Source organism: Perca flavescens, chromosome 3 (genome assembly GCF_004354835.1).
Source record: "Perca flavescens isolate YP-PL-M2 chromosome 3, PFLA_1.0, whole genome shotgun sequence".
Classification (NCBI taxonomy): Eukaryota; Metazoa; Chordata; class Actinopteri; order Perciformes; family Percidae; genus Perca; species Perca flavescens.
In genome coordinates this window covers 31904981-31924663 of record NC_041333.1, presented here as the reverse complement: position 1 = coordinate 31924663, position 19683 = coordinate 31904981, and the positions used below count along the sequence as shown (strand labels likewise).

At 40.7% G+C, this 19683-nt stretch overlaps 1 protein-coding gene across 3 annotated transcripts in view; it reads left to right on the top strand.

The window, feature by feature from the left end:
• Positions 1-19683, top strand: part of tpst1 (tyrosylprotein sulfotransferase 1) — a 43298-nt gene that overhangs the window by 12979 nt on the left and 10636 nt on the right. For all 3 annotated transcript variants that reach the window (XM_028574540.1, XM_028574537.1, XM_028574538.1), the window contains 2 exons: positions 88-1122; positions 15595-15793. In XM_028574540.1, the coding sequence (XP_028430341.1) occupies positions 266-1122; positions 15595-15793 (1056 nt within the window). In that variant the 5' untranslated portion in view covers positions 88-265. The remainder of the gene's footprint in view (positions 1-87; positions 1123-15594; positions 15794-19683) is intronic.

Here is a 19683-nt window from a genome sequence, read left to right as displayed (position 1 = left end):
ATTAGGTTTTGTTAACTTTGCTTGAGGAATGTTGCCCTAGTGCATAATAAGAACTAACCGTTTTTTGTGTTTTGTGCCACAATCCAGGCCTCATGGAGCTGGGGACTCAACGCCTGTTGTGCAGCAGGGAGCTCGATCCATGCTCTGTTCCCAGCAAACAACCATAAAGGGTGGGAACTTGATTACCCTTCAGTTCCTTTTTCCCATCCCTCCCCCTAAATTGCCCCTGTGGTGATATTGTACTCTCCCGCCTGTGGCCCGCAACATGATTGGCAAGTTGAAACAGAACTTGCTGTTGGCCTGTCTGGTCATCAGCTCGGTCACGGTCTTCTACCTGGGCCGCCATGCCATGGAGTGCCACCATCGCATCGAAGAGCGCAGCCAGCTGGGCGGTATCCTGCCTTTGTCAGCGCTGGGAGGCAGCATGCGGACCACCTTACGGACAGGTCAGAATCTCAGCACCCCTTTTGTTTACAACAAGGACATGCCACTCATCTTCATCGGTGGAGTGCCCCGCAGTGGGACCACGCTAATGCGAGCCATGCTGGACGCCCACCCTGAGGTGCGCTGTGGCGAAGAAACTCGCGTCATCCCTCGTATCCTGGCCATGAAGCAGATGTGGAGTCGCTCGGGCCGGGAGAAGATGCGCCTGGACGAGGCCGGTGTGACCGATGAGGTGCTGGACGCTGCCATGCAGGCCTTCCTGCTGGAAATTATTGTAAAACATGGAGAGCCCGCCAACTTTCTCTGCAACAAGGACCCTTTTGCTTTGAAGTCGCTTTCCTACCTGGCCAAGATCTTTCCCCATGCCAAGTTTGTACTCATGATTCGTGACGGCCGGGCTTCAGTCCACTCCATGATCTCACGGAAGGTGACCATCGCCGGCTTTGACCTGGGCAGCTACCGGGACTGCCTGACCAAGTGGAATCGGGCCATAGAGACCATGTACACTCAGTGCCTGGAGGCAGCGGACAAATGCCTACCTATGCACTACGAACAGTTGGTCCTTCATCCTGAGAAATGGATGAAGACACTGCTGAAATTCCTTGACGTTCCTTGGAATGATGCCGTCCTCCACCATGAGGAGCTCATCGGGAAAGCTGGAGGAGTGTCCCTCTCCAAGTAAGTAATGTTGACTGCTCCTAGAACGTGTTCTTTTTATCTTTCCCTCGCCCCAAAACCCAAGTTTTTATGTGCTCATACTGTGATGGTAATAGTTGCAGCAAGGATGTGAATGGACCTTCACCATGTCTTGTGTTTCGGTGATAGTTTATTCTAGAGTCTTAGAGGTGCTCTAAGCGATGTTGGGTGAACTCACTTTCTGTTGATGTTTAAAGTATTGTCAAACAAAATGGAGGCTAGCTTGCAACTCCCTCATCCCGTCCCCTCCCCGTCCCTTCCACGCACTACCCCTCCCCACCCCCCCCCCCCACCCCCAAATCCTTCTTGTCAATTATTGGCCAGAATGGTGTTTTTTATGGTTCGTTTTTTTTTTTTTTTTTTGACAGTGTGTTCAGGGGACAGGCAGCTCGCGGATAGTGAGATGTTTGCTGTACCCTAAAACGCGTGACATCGCTTGGAGCACCTTTTTTAAAGTGACAAAAATATGTTGTAGCAAAAAGATAATGACTCATCAGTGGCCCTGTTTAATGAGATGGAATCTGTAGACCGATTTTGGTCGAAGTTTAGTTGAACTTTCACGTTTCGTTGTTTACACTGTAATTGTAGCCACACAGTAAAACATCAGTCTGGCTATTGTCACTGGGTCTTCTTTGATCTCCCTTGTTTGTAGCTCTGGGAGAGACTTGTCCATGTTGTTAAACCAGCACTCTTTAATTTTAGAGTAATTCCAACATAGGCCCTTGCAATGCCTTTTCAAGCCTAGATTTTCTCTTTAAGCTGTTCCCACCAACTGAAAATGAATACCTCCATTGTCTTCTTGTTGTTTGTTGTATTATGGTTAAGTGCACTACTTTGTAAAGTGGGGGTAAACAGCCCTTTGTCTGTACCACTGTATGTTTAAACTAAGCTTGGCGCTTCGTGGCCATTTAAGTACTTCCAACACTCTGAAGTAGTTACTACCAGTGATGACACACTGAATCAGCATCCATCACTGTGTCATGCTGTGATTCATTTTCAGTTCTTTTTTTGTCAGAGGTTCCTTGACATTTTGGACACTTAACCTGTTTGGAATGTAGTGTCAGGAAGCTGCCTGCTATCTCTGTGATAAACCAATGGATTCATGTTGATGCTGATTATGAGCAGCAGAGGCTTCATTTTTACTAGATGCTTTCTCTGTAGCTGCAGATTTATTAAATAGCTCATTGCCGACGTAATGGTTGTTCGATAAATATTTGCTATTGTAAGAAGTTGCGATTCATGCCACATGCTGCACAGGGTAAGCTGGGCCTGCCATTCTCCGTGCCAAGAAATGAGCTTGGACATGCCCCTCTCTATTTAGCTTTTAACTACTTGGCCTGAAGGGGAGAATAAGTATGGATCTGTTATTACCCCTGGAGAAAAATTACATGTAGGCTAGTTAGTGGGGCTGTACAGAATGTAATATTTCTTTTACATTCAAAGCTTCTATTGAGGTTTTTCAATGAAGCTTTGCATGTCTGTTGTCATTTTTTGTGACATCATCACTAGGGCTGCATGCTATGAGGAAATATGCGATATGTGATAACGTTAAATATCGCGATATCAATATGATTTCCGATAAACAGATATTAAAGCAACACCAAAGATTATTTAGTACCTTTTTAAAATAATGTTTCCAAAATCGTTTCAGTGGTTCATCTCGTAACCGGGTAAACGGCACTTCTGCATTTGCTTTGCGACCCCCTATCGGCTATAACTGCACTTTTGACAGATCGGGTAGCGGATCTGTAGTTTGAATGACAGCGGTAATGGACAATTCTGCTTCCAACCTGTAGGGGGACCGAAGAGGAAAAGTGCTTTGGTGTTGCTTTAAAGTGTACTCAGTTCTGCATTTCTGCTGCTTTCAGTATTCTGCTAAAATACAACAAATTGCTTGGTGAATTTAAAACAAATGAAAGGAAATCATTTCCAACATTCTTTTATTGAACAAATTGAATATTAAAGGCACCACTAAAAAAAGAATGAGTTTCTTTTTAAAGTGCAATTTTCTACTGATATTTTCTTTCAACTAACACAAAAAATCTCTGCATGTCTTTCGCGAAACGTCGCAGTCTTTTGCGATATGTGTATTGCGAGTTCATATTAATGTTAAAAAACCTCATAAAGTTAAATTTTCATGCCATGGGACCTTTTAAAACTAAGCATGCACCTCTGGCTTGAAATATATCCTTCCCATGTTTTCACAAAGCCTACAGACTTTCCATCATTACATTTTCTTTTGGAAATGAAACATCCTACGGTTGTGCACAGCAAGGAACCCAGTCATTAGTGAACGCATGAGATTATGTCTGCACTACGGTACTGTAAGCAGGCTTTCCTAATGGCCCTGTCTGGTGTCAGAGTTGTTTTGGTTTCAGTGATTTGGGAGGTTGGCCTCTGGAAATCGTTGAGGAAACGCTGAAGGGGTGAAAGCCCGTTCCTCTCCACTGTCTAGCCCCCCTCTGCTACCACCCTCTTCCTGCCACGTAGCACCAGAACACATATCCTCTTGAGTCATTTGGGCCACGTTTTGTTATTGTTTTTAAATGAGAACGCTCATGTTTTTTATGAAATGCCTTTTGCCTTTACTGCAGATTTTTAAGTACTCATCCCACTTCCTCTGTAGTAAAAAAGGGCGGGTAGATTTCCTTCCTTTGGTTGAAAATGTCTAATATGCTCCATATTTAATTTCTTTTCCCTTTCTGAGTTCCATGACTTTGATTTGTTTGAATACGAGACAAAAAACAATTTAAAGAACAAAGAGGCAGCAGGCTAGATCAGGGGTCAGCAATTAAGTTCAGTCATGGGCCATGGCAGTGTTCAAAGGCACATTTTACAACTATATAATGATAATTAATTTCACAATAACATTGATTTATATATCTGTTTGTTCAAGGATTGTGTCCAAGAGCAGCATGTCATTTTTACCATTAGTAAGTGAGGGAACAGTAGGGGCTGTCCCAAACAATTATTTTTTTAAACGATTAATCTAGCGATTATTTTTTTTCAATTAGTCGACTAATCGAACGATACATTTTTCGATTAATCGTACGATTAATCTTTCATTTAGCGATTATTTTCCCATTGCTCAATTATTAGCAATTTACACAAAACAAATTTCAATAAGGTTCAAATCTCTATTTGTTAAAACTTTAACACTGCACTGTTCAAGTAAAATGAATTTTTAGTGCAACCTGAAGCCAGATTGAAAAATAGGATCACTCGTCACTCACTGGACAGTCGACCTGACAAAAAACTGCACGTAAGCGGAGGAGCTCGCCTAGCTTCAGAGCTAAGGCGGGGCTACAGTTTAGGTGTCCCTAGAACCCGTGTATCTAACAGTAGTTCCACATTACATTAGTTCCGCATTACATTAATTAATTTGCACGCAAGTTTTATTTATTTATTTTATTTAGTGACGCGTCGACGCAAATTATTTTTGTCGACGCAATTACGTAGTTGATGACGTCGACGAATCGTCCCAGCCCTAGCTAACAGAGTTACAGAAGCATATGTTTGTACTCTTTTGGAAAAATAGACTCATGTACTTTGAGACAAGCTATGTAAATGGTTATCCACACACAATAAACAGTGGTTTTCTCTGTTTTATATCATTATAAACTGAACGTCTTGATCAGTTGCTTCTCTTTATGTGGGGGCATTGATTGTGATAAGATGTTTGTAGGTAATATTTTTGGAATAATATATTTTAAGGAAATTGTTTTTGGTAGATTTGTAAAAAACATAACACTTTAAATGCAATCCGTAAAAGGGAAAACTTCCATTTTCATCAGAGGGCCAGATATCTTTGTTGGACTGCGGGATTCAGCACACAGGACACAATTTGCCTACCACTGAAGAGGATGAGCAGTATGGCCACATTTAGCTGCATTTTTGCATTTCTGCAAGCTGCATTTTTACAAAAGCATCAAGCAAACATTCAACTGATATTAGATCAAGTAAGAGCTTTCATGAAATCTAACATCAATACACCGTTACATTGATAAATAATTCATCCTTTTATGGAGGAATATTTACTAGCACTACTCGAGTGACATCAATGCACTGGGATTCTCTCTCACCATTCAGCAGTGCAGATACTTGCTGACATGTGAACTTGAAAGTTGTTGTTGTGGTTGAAGGCCTTTTTAACCCTGAAGGCCACACTACATAATGAAGAGATCGCCCAGACTCATAAATTCTCATAATACCAACATCCAGACAATAAGCACATTAAGCACATTAAGCCATTTGTCATTTGAACTTTTAATGTGGGTTAAACATTCAACCTAATGACACAACTACAAGGTTGCTGACTTCTTCTTCTTTGAGTTTATATATTGACCTCTGACCTAGAAACGGTTACCGTGCCCTACTTTTATGGTTGCATATGAGGTCATGGGAAAAGATGGGGACCAAAGAATGAGTTAGACAAGGCAACTGTGGCCAGATCCAGTGCAACCACAACGCTATTAAAACCCTGGAGTTAAAGAGATGTACAGACATTATTTCCAACTGTGCATGCTTGGCTCCTTTCTTTTTATGATTTTGTCCCTTTTTATCACTATACTTCTTTGAGTCTGGTTATTTCTTGTCACAGCTCAACTCACATTTGCTTTGCCAGACCTTCCTCCACCGTGGCGCTGCGGCGGATGGTCTGGCTAGTCTACACGGCATTCCTGGATGCTAAAAAAAAAAACACGCTCTGGTTTATTGGCATTTCTTTAAACCAATCCCAATCGTCTCGGGCGGCACTAAGAGCCGTACGGAGCAACGGTGCCTCTGCAAAATAGCCTCGGGGAGGAGCTTGTTTTGGTGGAACATGTGTCCGTTCAGAGGTTGTTTTAGTCGTGCAACAGAAACCTCAGATTGGAAAGATAGTCTAGCTAGCTGTCTGGATTTACCCTGCAGAGATCTGAGGAGCAGTTAACCATAGACCTCAGAAATCGACTGGAGTTTTAAATACCAACACAAAGGAAGCCCAAGGCAACAGATATCCGGCCTAAATGAGTGAAATCCGGCGTAATCTCCGTCTGCAACGGAGCAATCCCGGAAGTGGAACGTCATGGATATAGACTAGCTCACACTAAATGTTCAGATTACAGAAACTTGTACAGATCTGTTCCTGATAGATATGACAGGAAATGTAACTTGTGTAGATAGCAGGTGTGCATGTGCAATCATAAAGTACAGAATGGTTTTACAGGACAAAATTATTCTTGCTTATCTGCTGTGAGAAACTTGCAGCTACAACTAAGTTTAGTATTTGTGTTTGGTGATTACTAGTCATTTATTGTAGCTGGGAACAGATATCTAATTTTTGTTTAATATCTAATCACATTCAATTTGTTTACCCTTCTTTACTGTAATGTTGTTTTTGTCCACCTCAGCCAGCTGGTGTTGCAGCGCTGTGCTCCTTTACAACAGCCAGGCTATACAGTGTGAGCATTTTGTCGCATATGCAAGTGAATGTATTTGTGTGCACCGGTGCACACAAATAAGTTGCCAGTGCCAGGTCAGCTGTCACTAATTTATGTTCATTCCTTGAGTAACTTGATGGCAGACCAAAAATGTATCTGTTCTCTCTGTAAGCCGTTATCACTACTCGGCCAAAGATCTTTTTTGAGGCAAGACCCTCCCTTCTGTAACATGATTGTACAACCGCTAGTGGTCCGATTCTTTTTGTAGTTCACACAGCGCCAACAGAGTAAGGAGTCTTCTCTCTAGCTGATTGCCGCATGTTAATTTCAGTAATTGCATTCTCCAGTTAAAGTTTCATTGATATGTCAGAAAATGTAAGCTTATTAACTTAAAGGTGATCTAAGCGATGTTGGGTGACGTTACTTCTTGTCGTTGTTCAAAGTATTTTCAAACAAAACGAAGACTAGCTCGCTCCTCCCTCATCCCGTTTTCTCCCTTCTGTGCTTCAGCACACTAACTAACTCACTAACACCCCCCCCGCCCCTCCCTCCCTGCTGTCAGGTGTGTTGTGGTTAAAGCCAAGATACCATGTAGACCCAAGTGCTCTTCAACAATGCTACTACAACACTGGACTGCTAAGACCCAACGGCAAGGAATCTTGAGTTTTTTCAACAAGTCTTTCGTCAGCAGTTGTGTCCAGACATGAGAAAATCACCTTTTTGTGGTCCTATTAAAAAGAAAACCGGGATTGTGTGTTTAACTTCTTTTTTTGCACAACTATAGAATGCTACACTGCTTGAAATAGAGAAACGAACGTAGGGCCAAAATGTAGTGATTGTCTGCACAGGGACGAAGATCCCTTTGGGATCCAGATGCAGATCTGTGGTCATTTAGTGCACACGTCACCCCTCTACAAATTGATTCCCATCAAATATTAATGAATGGAGACCTTAACCAGAGCCCTATGAGCTGAGCTGCAGATAGGCATGGAGACATTGCGTTGTGCTGCATGGCTTCATCAAACTACACTGTTAACAGGAACAGTCGGGGTCCAAGATGCTTTTGGATACAACATTGATTTTCAGACAGATTCACAATTGGATTAAAGGACAATTCCGGCGCAAAATGAACCTAGGGGTTAATAACATGTGTACGGAGTCGAACGTTCTCTGGGATCTGTTTTCTGGCTAATCGAATGTGTCTCTAGCTTGAAACAAGCTACCACAAAACCGTGGTTAGCTGCTAACGCTAGCTTTCGGGGCAGAGTGTAAATTGTTATTTTATACCACTAACAAGGCTCAATATAGCACCACGCTTTAGCTAGCGTTGGCAGCTAACCACTGTTTTGAGGTAGCTTGTTTCAAGCTAGAGACACATTCGATTAGCATGAAAACATGTCCCAGAGAACGTTCGACTCGGTACACATGTTATTAAACCCTAGGTTCATTTTGCGCCGGAATTGTGCTTTTAACCTCCCATGGTTTTTCCATACCACTGAATTTCAGTTTGGTGCTGTTGATTCCTAACAGGTTTTCCTTCCAACCAAATAATACAGCACATTTATTTAACTGATTTGTTTTCTTATTTTTTAAGGCTGTGATAATCAGTGAAATCTGCAAATGTAGTGTTTGGTTGGAATGAAACCTGTGGCCTCCATGGCACATAACTAAAGCCACAGCTCCACACTACTGTCCTGATATTCAGACTGAAAGGCCAATTCACTTTCACGTAATTATTGATCCTATTTATAGTGTTCTAGAGACTGATATATCAGTGTCTCTTTGGTGTCATCTACAGTTACCACAAAATGTAATGTTGATTAAACAAATCATGGCAACTTATGTTGACTTACCACAATCAGTACAGCTGTGTCAATCTCATTAACGCCGCAAGCCATTTTTGTGGCTATTTTATTTGTAGCTATATTTTTGGGGTCCAGGCAGGAAGATGACCTCTCCATTCTTAATCGTGCCTAGAAAAAGCTCTGATTGGCTCGGCCATTTCTACAACCAGGGTTAGGGGGATGAAGATTTATTTTTTGTCAAACAACTATTTGATTAATTGACTAATTGTTTCAGCTTTACACTAGACCTATTTGAATCGCTGAAAACAAATTTCTGTATATTGGAGTCTTCACACTGTGCTACAATCCCCTTTCACAAAAGCAATTTGCACTGATCGTAAATGGTTCCAGGATCACGCCTTGTCTCTTGCAAACTGCAGATATATTTGCATGTCCTACAGTCCTCTAACATGCTTAATTATGGGCCACATGTATGTTTGTTCTTATTGGTTAAAGATGTCAAAATTAACCATAAGAGAAATGGATTTTTACATACTTACTATATTTGACTTTCAGCAAAGTGTTTTTTTTCTTTCTTGAATGCCGACTCCATGATGAGAATTCTAGATAAGCTTTTCTTAGCTACAACTTCTACATAGAAGCATCTCTGTTTTGTGTTTGTATAAAAATGTAGTCTTTAAGGTTTTCACTTTGTATGCATTCTATAGTAGTTTTTACTCAGTACACAGTCTGCATGTCTTGTAGTAGAGGATTTGGTCTAACATTATACCTCTCCTCTAAATGGGTCCTGATACAATTTGATTTAAAAGGAGGCCAGCCACAAGTAGCCTTCGGGGCAGCACAACTACTTTTTACCATAAACATTTGCCCCACCTCCTCTCAAGTACTTTGCCCACAATGCATTAAAGTCAACCCCCATGACATCTGGCAGAAAATGCCTTCTTGCCCACTACAACCACCCGCACTCCTCCCTCTCCAGCATCCCACAGCTTCGGGGCTCTATCTATATGAAAATCTCAATCAGCTGGCAGCCAGGCCCCAGAGCGGGACCTTGTCTTAGCATTAACATCAATTACCTGACCTTGATTTAGTGGAGGCCCTGCCTTGCTGAGCGACTTGCTCCATTACTTATCCCAGAACAGGGAGCCATTCCATCCCTCCTCCCTAACTCTCCATCCTATTTGTGATCTTGATGTCTCTATCCTATTCTCTCTTATCAGCCGTTGGTGATACAGAACACCACCTTGGGTAAAGGAGGCCCAGCAATGAATAATTGACAAGCTGAAGGCCATTAAGAGCATCAGCCTGAAGGGAAGTGGTCATGTGATGGGCGGAAAGGTTTTTTGTCACATCACATTTAAAGCCAAGAAGAGGGATGTGTGTGCATCACTTTTTCAGTAGTGTGGGTGCAAATTATTTCAGATTGATGACAGAAAATAAACGGATGGGATATTTATATCCCTGTATTGTCTCCCTCATTTTATTGTGCTGTTAAGTATGTGTCTGGCCTTCAGTCTTAGTACCGCTCCAAACATGCTTCTTTTTGGAACAAGATTCAAGTAAAACATGATTAGGGGTGAACAATTAATCAGAAAAGTGTGGTTTGAACGAGTGCAGTTTACCAATTGCATGGTGATCCATATCTTAACGAGCTGTTATCAGGACCGGTGGGTGAATTTCTGCTGCTCTAGGCGAAACACAATTGTGCCGCCCCTCTTTTTGGAACGTAGGCTACAATACACCAGCAATAACTCAGCCAATATAAGCAGCAAACGACAACAACACAAACGTCAATATACCTATACACATTAGGCCAATAGACAAGTGCAATGCACAAAGTGTCAACAATTATTAAAGCGTGACGCGAAACCCAATGGCTCCAACAGGTCTGCATAATAAATCCAATAGGTTTTAAAACTGCGTAAAACAAACAGACACACACACGCACACACACAAGTGTGCAGCAAGCTGCATGTCCTCAGCAGGTTCATAACTTAAAACCACTAGAGAGAAAAAAAAAGCTTGTCTTACTTTTTTCTGTGCGCATCATCCCTGGGGAAATCAATTACTTTATCCTGATTAGGTCCTTTCTCTGTAAAAATGTCTATTTGTTATTGTTCTTGGCCATTTGCCAGGATCTTTCATATCCTCCTCACCTTGTCCATGTACAGGTAGCAACGTTATATGTTCAACGGCCTCAAAGTTGTTACCCCCGGGGTGGCACTTGTGGCTAAACCCATCTTCGGGGCTCTGGAAGGGCCATCATCCTCCTTTTTACTCCCACCAGATCAATATATTTCAGTAAAGAATTCTTTTGTTTTTGGAGTGCATGCTCCTTTGCTGTTTTTATTTTATTTTGTACTCTCAACCAGACAGTTTCCGTTGTTGTGGACAGGTTGTACAGTGTAGCCTACTTTACGGTTAATGTTCTGACCTCTAAACTCGTGAGAAATGGGTATGGGGGAGCTGATTGGTGATTTTGATGACAGACACACATTCCTCAGCAATGGACCAAGAGAGGCGACAAAATAAACGCAAAACAAAACAGTTGAAATTTTTTATAAGCCCACATTTGCTGCCTTTAGGCTGTTGCCTAGTCCGCCTGTATGTTGTTGTGAAGTGTGTGTGTGTGTGTGTGTGTGTTCCTCGTCAATAACATTGCCTGCATCTAACATGATGGTGAAGTTTGCTATACTCAGTCTTTGTCTTTATCAGTTTATGTTCAACGTCAACACTTAACAGCCTCTTGGGTCTTGATGGAGTTACCTAAAGTGATTCCCTACCCATTTGTTGCAGAGTGGATATTTGGATCACGGCCCGTCTCTCAGAAACCATCTCCACCATCCTCCTGAGATGACAAAACCAGCTCACTCTATTAATCATGCAGGAGACTATACCCGTACAGTGTAAAGATTCAATTGCAAAGTAAATGGATTAGAGGAAAGTGAATTGCCATATTGAGGTATAGAGTCAGACAAGAAACGTAGGGATGGAGCTGGACTGCAGACGGTCAACAGACGTGTGTGGGGCGAGAGAGCAACCATAAACATTTAGCAACAGATAGGGAAACAAAAGAAGTGGCCTTTATTTCAGCAAGAAGAAAACAAGAAGACAATTCTTCATGCAATTTTAGAATTTTATAAATCCATAAAGGACAAGTAGGATTACCTTTTTAGCAATGCTTTACCTCAGGTTTTTCAGCTTTAGTAACAGACACTGGTGAAGTTATGTTTTTTTTCAGTTCCGATACCTGTGAAAACACACACACACACACACACACACACACACACACACACAGTAACAAAAGAATACACAAATGAGCCATAGTTTCAAAATGCACTAGTTAGTCTTTTTGAAAGGCATAACCATACAGTCCACTCACTATCTTTTCAAACATTGAAATTATACAAATTTCTTTATCAGAGTAAATATCTTTGGATAAACACTGACGTTTTTATACTGACAGTTTAATTTACCTTATGGCCCACTCACAACCTATCAGTTTGCTCAATGTTCACAACCCAGCACCGGCGGGTGTGTACAGGCGGACTAGGCAACAACCTGGATTGGCACTTATATATCTTAAATGAAGGGCACTTTGGCACCAATTTCTATGCATTTCTGTCCATTGTAGTCTGTTCTTGTCCTGTTTGGTGGCCGATCCAAACCAGAGTGATGGATTTGCAGAGAACAGACTGGATTATTGTAGAGTAGAATTGGATCAGCAGCTCCTGAGGCATGTTGAACTGACATAGAAAGCACATCCTCTGCTTTGCCTTTTTTTCTGATGGAGTTTTAAATTGGTCCATAAATCCAGTTTAGATCCTGAGAGATTGTGGATCCAATGTCATCTCCACAGTTTTGAGCGTGTTCAGCTTCCGGCTGGTGTGACTGCACCAGAGGGCCAGCTCCTGTCTGTTTGCCGACTCGTCACCGTCCCGGATGAGGCCGATGACCGCTGTGTCCTCTGCAAATTTCAAAAATTAAACTGACCGCCCTACTGAGCTGCAGTTGGTGCATTGGTGTAGCGGGAAAAGATCAGTGGAAAGAACACAGTATTCAGAGTTTGTATAATATCTAATTGTGAATCGTCTGATGTTTAATGATGATCTGTTCGTCAGCCAGATCCAAGACAGTTGCAAATGCTAACTTTACTAGTATCTATTAATACAAAGCTATCCTTGTGCCCGGTGGTTTGTTAGGTTTCTAATTTTAACCCTGCATCCCTTTTTTTTTTTTTTTTTTTTTTTTTAAAGAAAAATCTCCTTTTTTTAACACAAATGTCCCCTTCCTAAAACTGCTATAAAGTACTATATATTATTATTTTCAAATTTCACTGGGATACATTGTTGTACCGAACATCTGTCCTGATCATACCTAATATTGAATATTTTTGAGTTTTTAACACTTTACTAAATGCCAGTTTGTTTACATAATGCCACTGTTTTTAATGTAAAACAAAACATTTAAATTATTTTCTGTATGCTATATGCTAAGGTTTTTTCTCTTCACAGTCTGGGATATGTCAATGATAAGCAACATTAAAAACAGGAAACTAGCATGTGTCAGTGTTTCCCACAGATTAGAAAGCAATTTGTGGCGGGGTGGGGAGGGGTCGGTCGGTCGGTCGCCCCCTCAAACTGAGGAGGACACACTGTTGGATGCTGTCCTCCTCTCCTACTCACTGGTTGAAGCCTGAAAATATTGTAAACAAATTAATAACATAACTAATTACACTGGTTGGACTGTTCAGCTCTGTTTCAGACTGATACCTCAGTTTCAGGCTGGTCCTCATCCTCAACACGTGCCTTTTTCAGTGTAAGAGTAAAAAAAATGACAACCTTATTTATAATAAGTTTATTTGATTCACAACTGCTACATATAGTGTTTTGACCTCGACAACCCAACTGCTTTTTACTGCAAACTTGCGACTAGTTAACTTTATAAAGCAGGCGCAATCGCTTGTTTGCTAAGGTGTGTGTGTGTGTGTGTGTGTGTGTGTGTGTGTGTGTGTGTGTGTGTGTGTGTGTGTGTGTGTGTGTGTGTGTGTGTGTGTGTGTGTGTGTGTGTGTGTGTGTGTGTGTGTGTGTGTGTGTGTGTGTGTGTGTGTGTGTGTGTGTGTGTGTGTGTGTGTGTGTGTGTGTGTGTGTGTGTGTGTGTGTGTGTGTGTGTGTGTGTGTGTGTGTGTACCAGGATTCTAGATTGCAAGCCACATATAATAGAATGCATGATTTGTTTTGCTGTAATAGCTGTGGGATCAAAAACGGGGGTTTTAATGGGAAAATTCCGTTGCTTGGTGTCTTGTTTTATGGCGTTTACGTACTAAAGCACAATTAAACACACCCACACCTCCACCTCCGTTTCTTGTGAATGCAAAGCTTCATTGTGTCAAAGCGGCGGAACCTGGAAATGAGGCAGGCGGCACAACCTGCACGCTGTTATTGGCTGGGGGGGGTTACACCACACCCATGTGTGGCACAAAGGTTCTTTGCTGAGGCCCATAAACGTACTGCACACAGCAAATTAAAAAGAAAATACAGGTAGATCGCAGGGTCTCTGCAGATAGACACCACCACACACTTCTAGTGGGTCATAATTGATGATTGACAGGGATTACTTTTGTATATCTATACATTGTTTTTTAGGAAGATCAGTTTACATAGTATACCTTTTAGGGGTCTAAGTGTCTGTATTTTGGCTACACAGTTTATTATTGACTTATTATAGGAGCTGAGGTTGAACTTCCAAAATTCTGAAAAAAAAAACTCGTACCTTTGCCAAAATGTATGCCGTATGCATTAGCCAAAATGATCCATAAAATGCAAAAATGTCGCTAATGATGCACAAGGGTTAAACAGTGTGGCCATCTACATCATCATACATCTGATATTAAATCCCTCCTGCTGGTCAGTAAAGGTAAACGTTGCTCATTCCAGAATACAAAAGCCTCAGTCCAGCAGCTCCAATCCCCTCGCTTGTTGAATATTTAATTTCAGACAATGAATAATTTACCTTGGTAAGACATAATGGTGGATTCCTTTTTATTATAAAAATGCTCCCACACCAATAACTGATAGAGGGAAAGGACAAGTGGACTATTATTTATCTTCACTCTAATACCAAAAGCCTGAATTTCTCTAAAAACTAGTAAATAGGGTTACTTTTTTAAAATGCTAATGTGTTGCCACTAGGAAGTTCCCCAGATGTCATCTGTGGCAAGTTACTTTGACTCTGTAGCCTTATCTTGAAAACATAATGACATTGACCAGTTAAAATATTTCTCCTTTTGACACAGTCGGGGAGATTAAACTGAATTACTGAGCTCAAGGAAACCGTGTTCAGTTGATATGTTGAGTTTAAGACAGGCTGAGCAGAGGATTGAACTGATAAATTGAAGGGTAATTAATCCTGCATATTTAACAGGGACCTGCTGAGAGAAGGAGGCCAGGAAACCATTTTTTAAATATTTTCTTATGATCAAATTACAGCCAATTAAATCCCAGTGAATAGAACTAAGAGATGGACTGGTCTTCTGTAAACTGGGTTATTTGGGGACAATCTGAGCTAACAATGCTAATGTGCATTAAGTAATGCTGACTACAGTAAATTCAAAAACATGTGGTGGGTCTGCAACATTTGACATGCAAGCAAGAAATTTAAAAGTGGAATTTTATTGCTGATAAGTTCACTTAATGAAGATAAGATAGAACTGTATTTGTCCCGAGGGAAATTTGTATACACCAGTTGCAGTACAAATTAGGAAAGAGTGCAAATATAAACATAATAATAATAATAATAATAATAATAATAATAATAATAATAATGTGCAGATCCAAAATATACATAATGCCAAAAAATGTAAATGGGTTAACAGTAAGGATCATAAATAGAAATGGGTAATAAGGATCACTCTTGGTAAGTTGCATACAGATATGTATGAGAAGTGTCATTTAGTTATGTATGTATAATACCAAATCTAAAGTACAGGTAAATGTGTATGGTTAATGAACTGATGCATTTTACCAAGACTTAAGGAACCTTTGCCGCATACAGTAACAAGTACATTATTTAGAACAGATGTAATCACTAAATTGATCCACTTCGGATTAAAACCTGGGATCTTTAGCATTGCAAACATATGCTTCAACAACCAAGAAAAACTTGTAACTGATAAGCGATATGCTATTTTAGATCAGAGCTGAAATCAGCATTTTTCTTTGTCTTGCCAGGGTGGAAAGGTCCACAGACCAGGTCATCAAGCCCGTCAATGTGGAGGCCTTGTCCAAGTGGGTGGGGAAGATCCCAGCTGATGTTGTGAGGGACATGGCTGTCATCGCCCCCATGCTGTCCAGATTGGGCTACGACCCCCATGCCAACCCTCCCAACTACGGCCGGCCTGACCCCAAAGTCCTGGACAACACCATAAGGGTGAGTGTTTTGCCATATGTGTGTTTTTAGCTCATTCACTACAAAACTTGATATATACTTTAAAGTATAGTGTATTATTCAGTCAGTACTAAGTAATGTGCTCTCTACAAAATAATGTTTGATTCTACACTAAAATAGAAATAGAAACCAGTGTCTCTTTGTACCACAGTACTAACAATATATACCGATGGGATAAAAAGAAATGCACTTGCAATGCACTGTTAGGAACAGGACAACTATAATTACAGATTGTGTATGAGTGTCAATTGAGCATTAAAACAATGCAACTTGCAAGTTTTGCTGACTTTTATATAGTCCCACAGAACAATGTTAACCATTTAACCATTTAAAAAATAAATAAATAAAAATAAAAACTTAATATAAGTTTGACATTTTACATGTCTAAGTCTTTCTGTAGTAATAATATCTTCCGTGGCTAACCTTGATGATGTCCTAGTGATGTCATCAGGGTTATCTCGGCTTGGTTTTGGAGACGACAAATGTATAACAGAAAGCTAATAATGCAGTTACCAATTTTAATGAGATGCCATCTGTTTAGCTGATGCTTTTGTCCAGAGTGATTTGGTTTCCACTGTCTTGCTAAAAGACAAATTGACAGGAGGCAGAAGGAGCATCCTGAGATTTAACCACCATCCTTATGATTAATGGCCGATCCATTCTTACCATTGCATAAACTTTGTGCATGAGCACAGTCGTCTTTGCTTTGGCAATGATGCCCTTGCCAGACGTCAAAGCCTTTGCTATTTTTGGAGCAGAATATGTTTTATTAAATCCTTTTCCTCAAGCTGAGCTATCAGGTGACCTCCTCTGCAGCTCCTCTCTCTGGGTTGCATACTGTGTGTCTGAGCTAGAGGACACAATTCTCGGTTTTATTTTTATCTCTCAAGGTTCGTGGAGGCCAAGGTTTTAAGGTCTTCCCGGTGTATGATGGCTAATTACAGTAAGAACACTGGGGAAAAAAGATGACTTCATATTGCACACCATTGCTGGTGACCTCTAGGATCTAGGAAAAGAGCATCTGTAGTTTCCATTAGTTTGAAATTCCCTGCTGTCCTGAATTGATTCTAAATTTTTAGCCACTGCTGGCAGACTGAAACAGTACTTAGTATCACCGTCATCGCTGAAATGAAAACAAGATTGACAAATGGTGAAATGTTCTAAGTCTCTAAGTGTTGTTTACAGTTGTACTAGGAGTTTCATGGTGATGCAGACTGAAGAATGTCTGTTCATTGACTGACTGTTTGCATGTTTTTCCAAGTTTGACCTCTCCCCTGTCTGACTGCTGTCCAAACATTTCTTGCTATTTGTTAGACAAAGGCTCAAACTCTTTCCAGGCATCTGGGTATTTTCCTAAAACATCTCGTCTGTACAGCCAGAGTGGTTATTATTGTCTCCACCATAATAAAAATGATTCATACTTGACATACTTATATTTCCAAGAAAACCCGAGACATAAAATGCAAGTGTACCAGAGAGAACTGGGGGAAATCATTTGTTGGCTCACAATGGCAATGCTAACACGCTGCTTACAGTAAGTCTAGAAGGACCGCTGAAATATGCAATATAATAATTACATAACATTATGTGAATTAATTAACACACTGAGTGGGTGGTCATCCAGCCCTATGAATTCTATCACGGTAGGATGGGCGGGTGGTCTCTATCATTTTTTGTGTTACCTGGTGTTTGGGTGCTGCTTTGTCAGCCTTTTTTTTCCACTCTCCGCCGTGAGCTTACTGTAATAAACCCGCCATGCTCCGCTGGGTGACAAATTTGAACCACGCCCCTCAAAGAATCTGAATCGAGAATGTTAAGAAGCGTAATCAATTTAAGCAGAAGCGTAATCAGAATCGTTAAAATCCAAATGATACCCAACCCTAGCTATTATGCAGTCACACATGCAAACACACGCACAGTATGTGTAAAAGTGTGTTTAGTGGTGCGTGTTGCTTTGTCATAAGGTCCTGTTTCAGGAAAACATCGATACTATTTCCTTCGGTTTGCCAATCCAGCAGGAAGTATCTCACTGGCCACATAAAGCAGTGACTTGTACTGTACATCAGCACAACTACACAGCACCCAATGGAGGGAATCTGCACACTCAGTGAAACTTAAATATCCAAGGCAGACTGTTAACTGGGAGGGGAGGGTTAGCAGAATAAGGGCATTTTTACAGCTTATTGTATAAAAGATATCAGACTGACTTTGTGAATAAGAAATGGTATTTTTTTTTATTTTATTCCTCCTTGGTGTATATATAATTATATTTATATAATTTATATATTTATAAGTATATATAATATATTTGATGTCCCCAAAGTGATGATTTTACATCTTTAACCCAGTTTGGAGTTTTAGCCAATTTACTTTTCTGAAACATTTGGATTGCTTTTCCATTTGAGGGGGACCTAAAAGGGGAGCGAGGATGCAAAGAGACTGAATTTGGTGCAATCCGTCATGTTGTCAAGATCGTGACTCTAACGGAAAACATTTGGAGTCTAAGATGTGAGGGGAGAGGGAACTTCTTTTTTTTCCGTTTGGGTATTCATTGGAAAAATGTGTCTGACCACAATAAATTACATAAACTAACTACATACAATGTGGCAGAGTGGCAAAATACCCCTTCCCATGCTCTTCATAAGATTTATTAAACTTTAAAGTGGAAGTAACTTCTTATGTGGCGTATGGAGTTTACTCTCCATACTCACATTATATGTTGGCCTTTTAGTTTAAAGATTTTTCTAGGACTCCAAAGCTGTCTTGCTAGAATGCTTGTCACCAATACGTGCATCTGTGTTGTATTTACAGAAAAGTAATGACCAGGCCAGATGCATAAGCAATGTGTCTGTCATTTCCCACACATAATCTCATATTTCAAAAACGGAACATGCAGTGCGAATGTGCACATGTCAAGCATACTTTGGCGTAGATTCAGTATTCTAGAGCAAACCTATCTACTCTACTGATGGTAAAATTGTGCCACTACTTTGCCATGCTTTGCAGTGATGGGAGTGTAGACAGGTGAAGCAGACCGATGTGTTGATATACAAACATGATTAAGGATGTGGCTAAATGATGTGGCTAAATGCATCAATAATTTGTGACATTGTACCCAGTGTCACAAATGAATGAATGATGTGAATGCACAACTTTAAAAATGTGTATGCACATATGTCTTTGTGTATAGTGTACACATAAATGTAGTTGTGGATCTACATAGAGCCTTATGCACCTGGCCCCATGACTTTTGTGTTTGCAGAGACATTGCGGTTAACTGTTGTTGATAAATAGGGCCATTGTGTTAAAATCAACTGCTCCTAAAACCACGTGTCATTGTAAGAGGAGTACAAAAAAGCATATTTCCCCCAAATTTGGACTGTTATTTTAAAGGTAAGCCTGCATACTGTATGTAACCAATCTTCTCTCATGGCTGCCATATGTCAGTGTGCTGGTCAGATATCAAGTCCTCATGCTGTTCCATCTGTGTTATCACCATGTTGTGCAGCATGTTAATGCTTTCCAAATGTGCCTGTGGTCCTGTTTACATATTTTGGATGCAGTAAATATCCATGTCCGTGTGTTGTGGTTCTTCTTCTGCCTCTGCTCTCTGAATTAGTTAACACTCTCCTCACAATAGACCTACGTGTCTTGACAACATGGTGAAGCTCATTTGTTTAGATTTATGCTGTGTACATCTGCAGGTTATTAGTGTGATTGCATCAAACCCAGCTGCAGGGTTTGTATTATTGTTTGCTTGCCCTACCCCTATTTAAAAATTGCAGGTTTGTTCAGGACCCCCCTGTCTGTCGCTAGCAATGACACAGTGATTGGTGACTGTTCTCTCTGATCAACCAGTAGTCTGCAGGTTT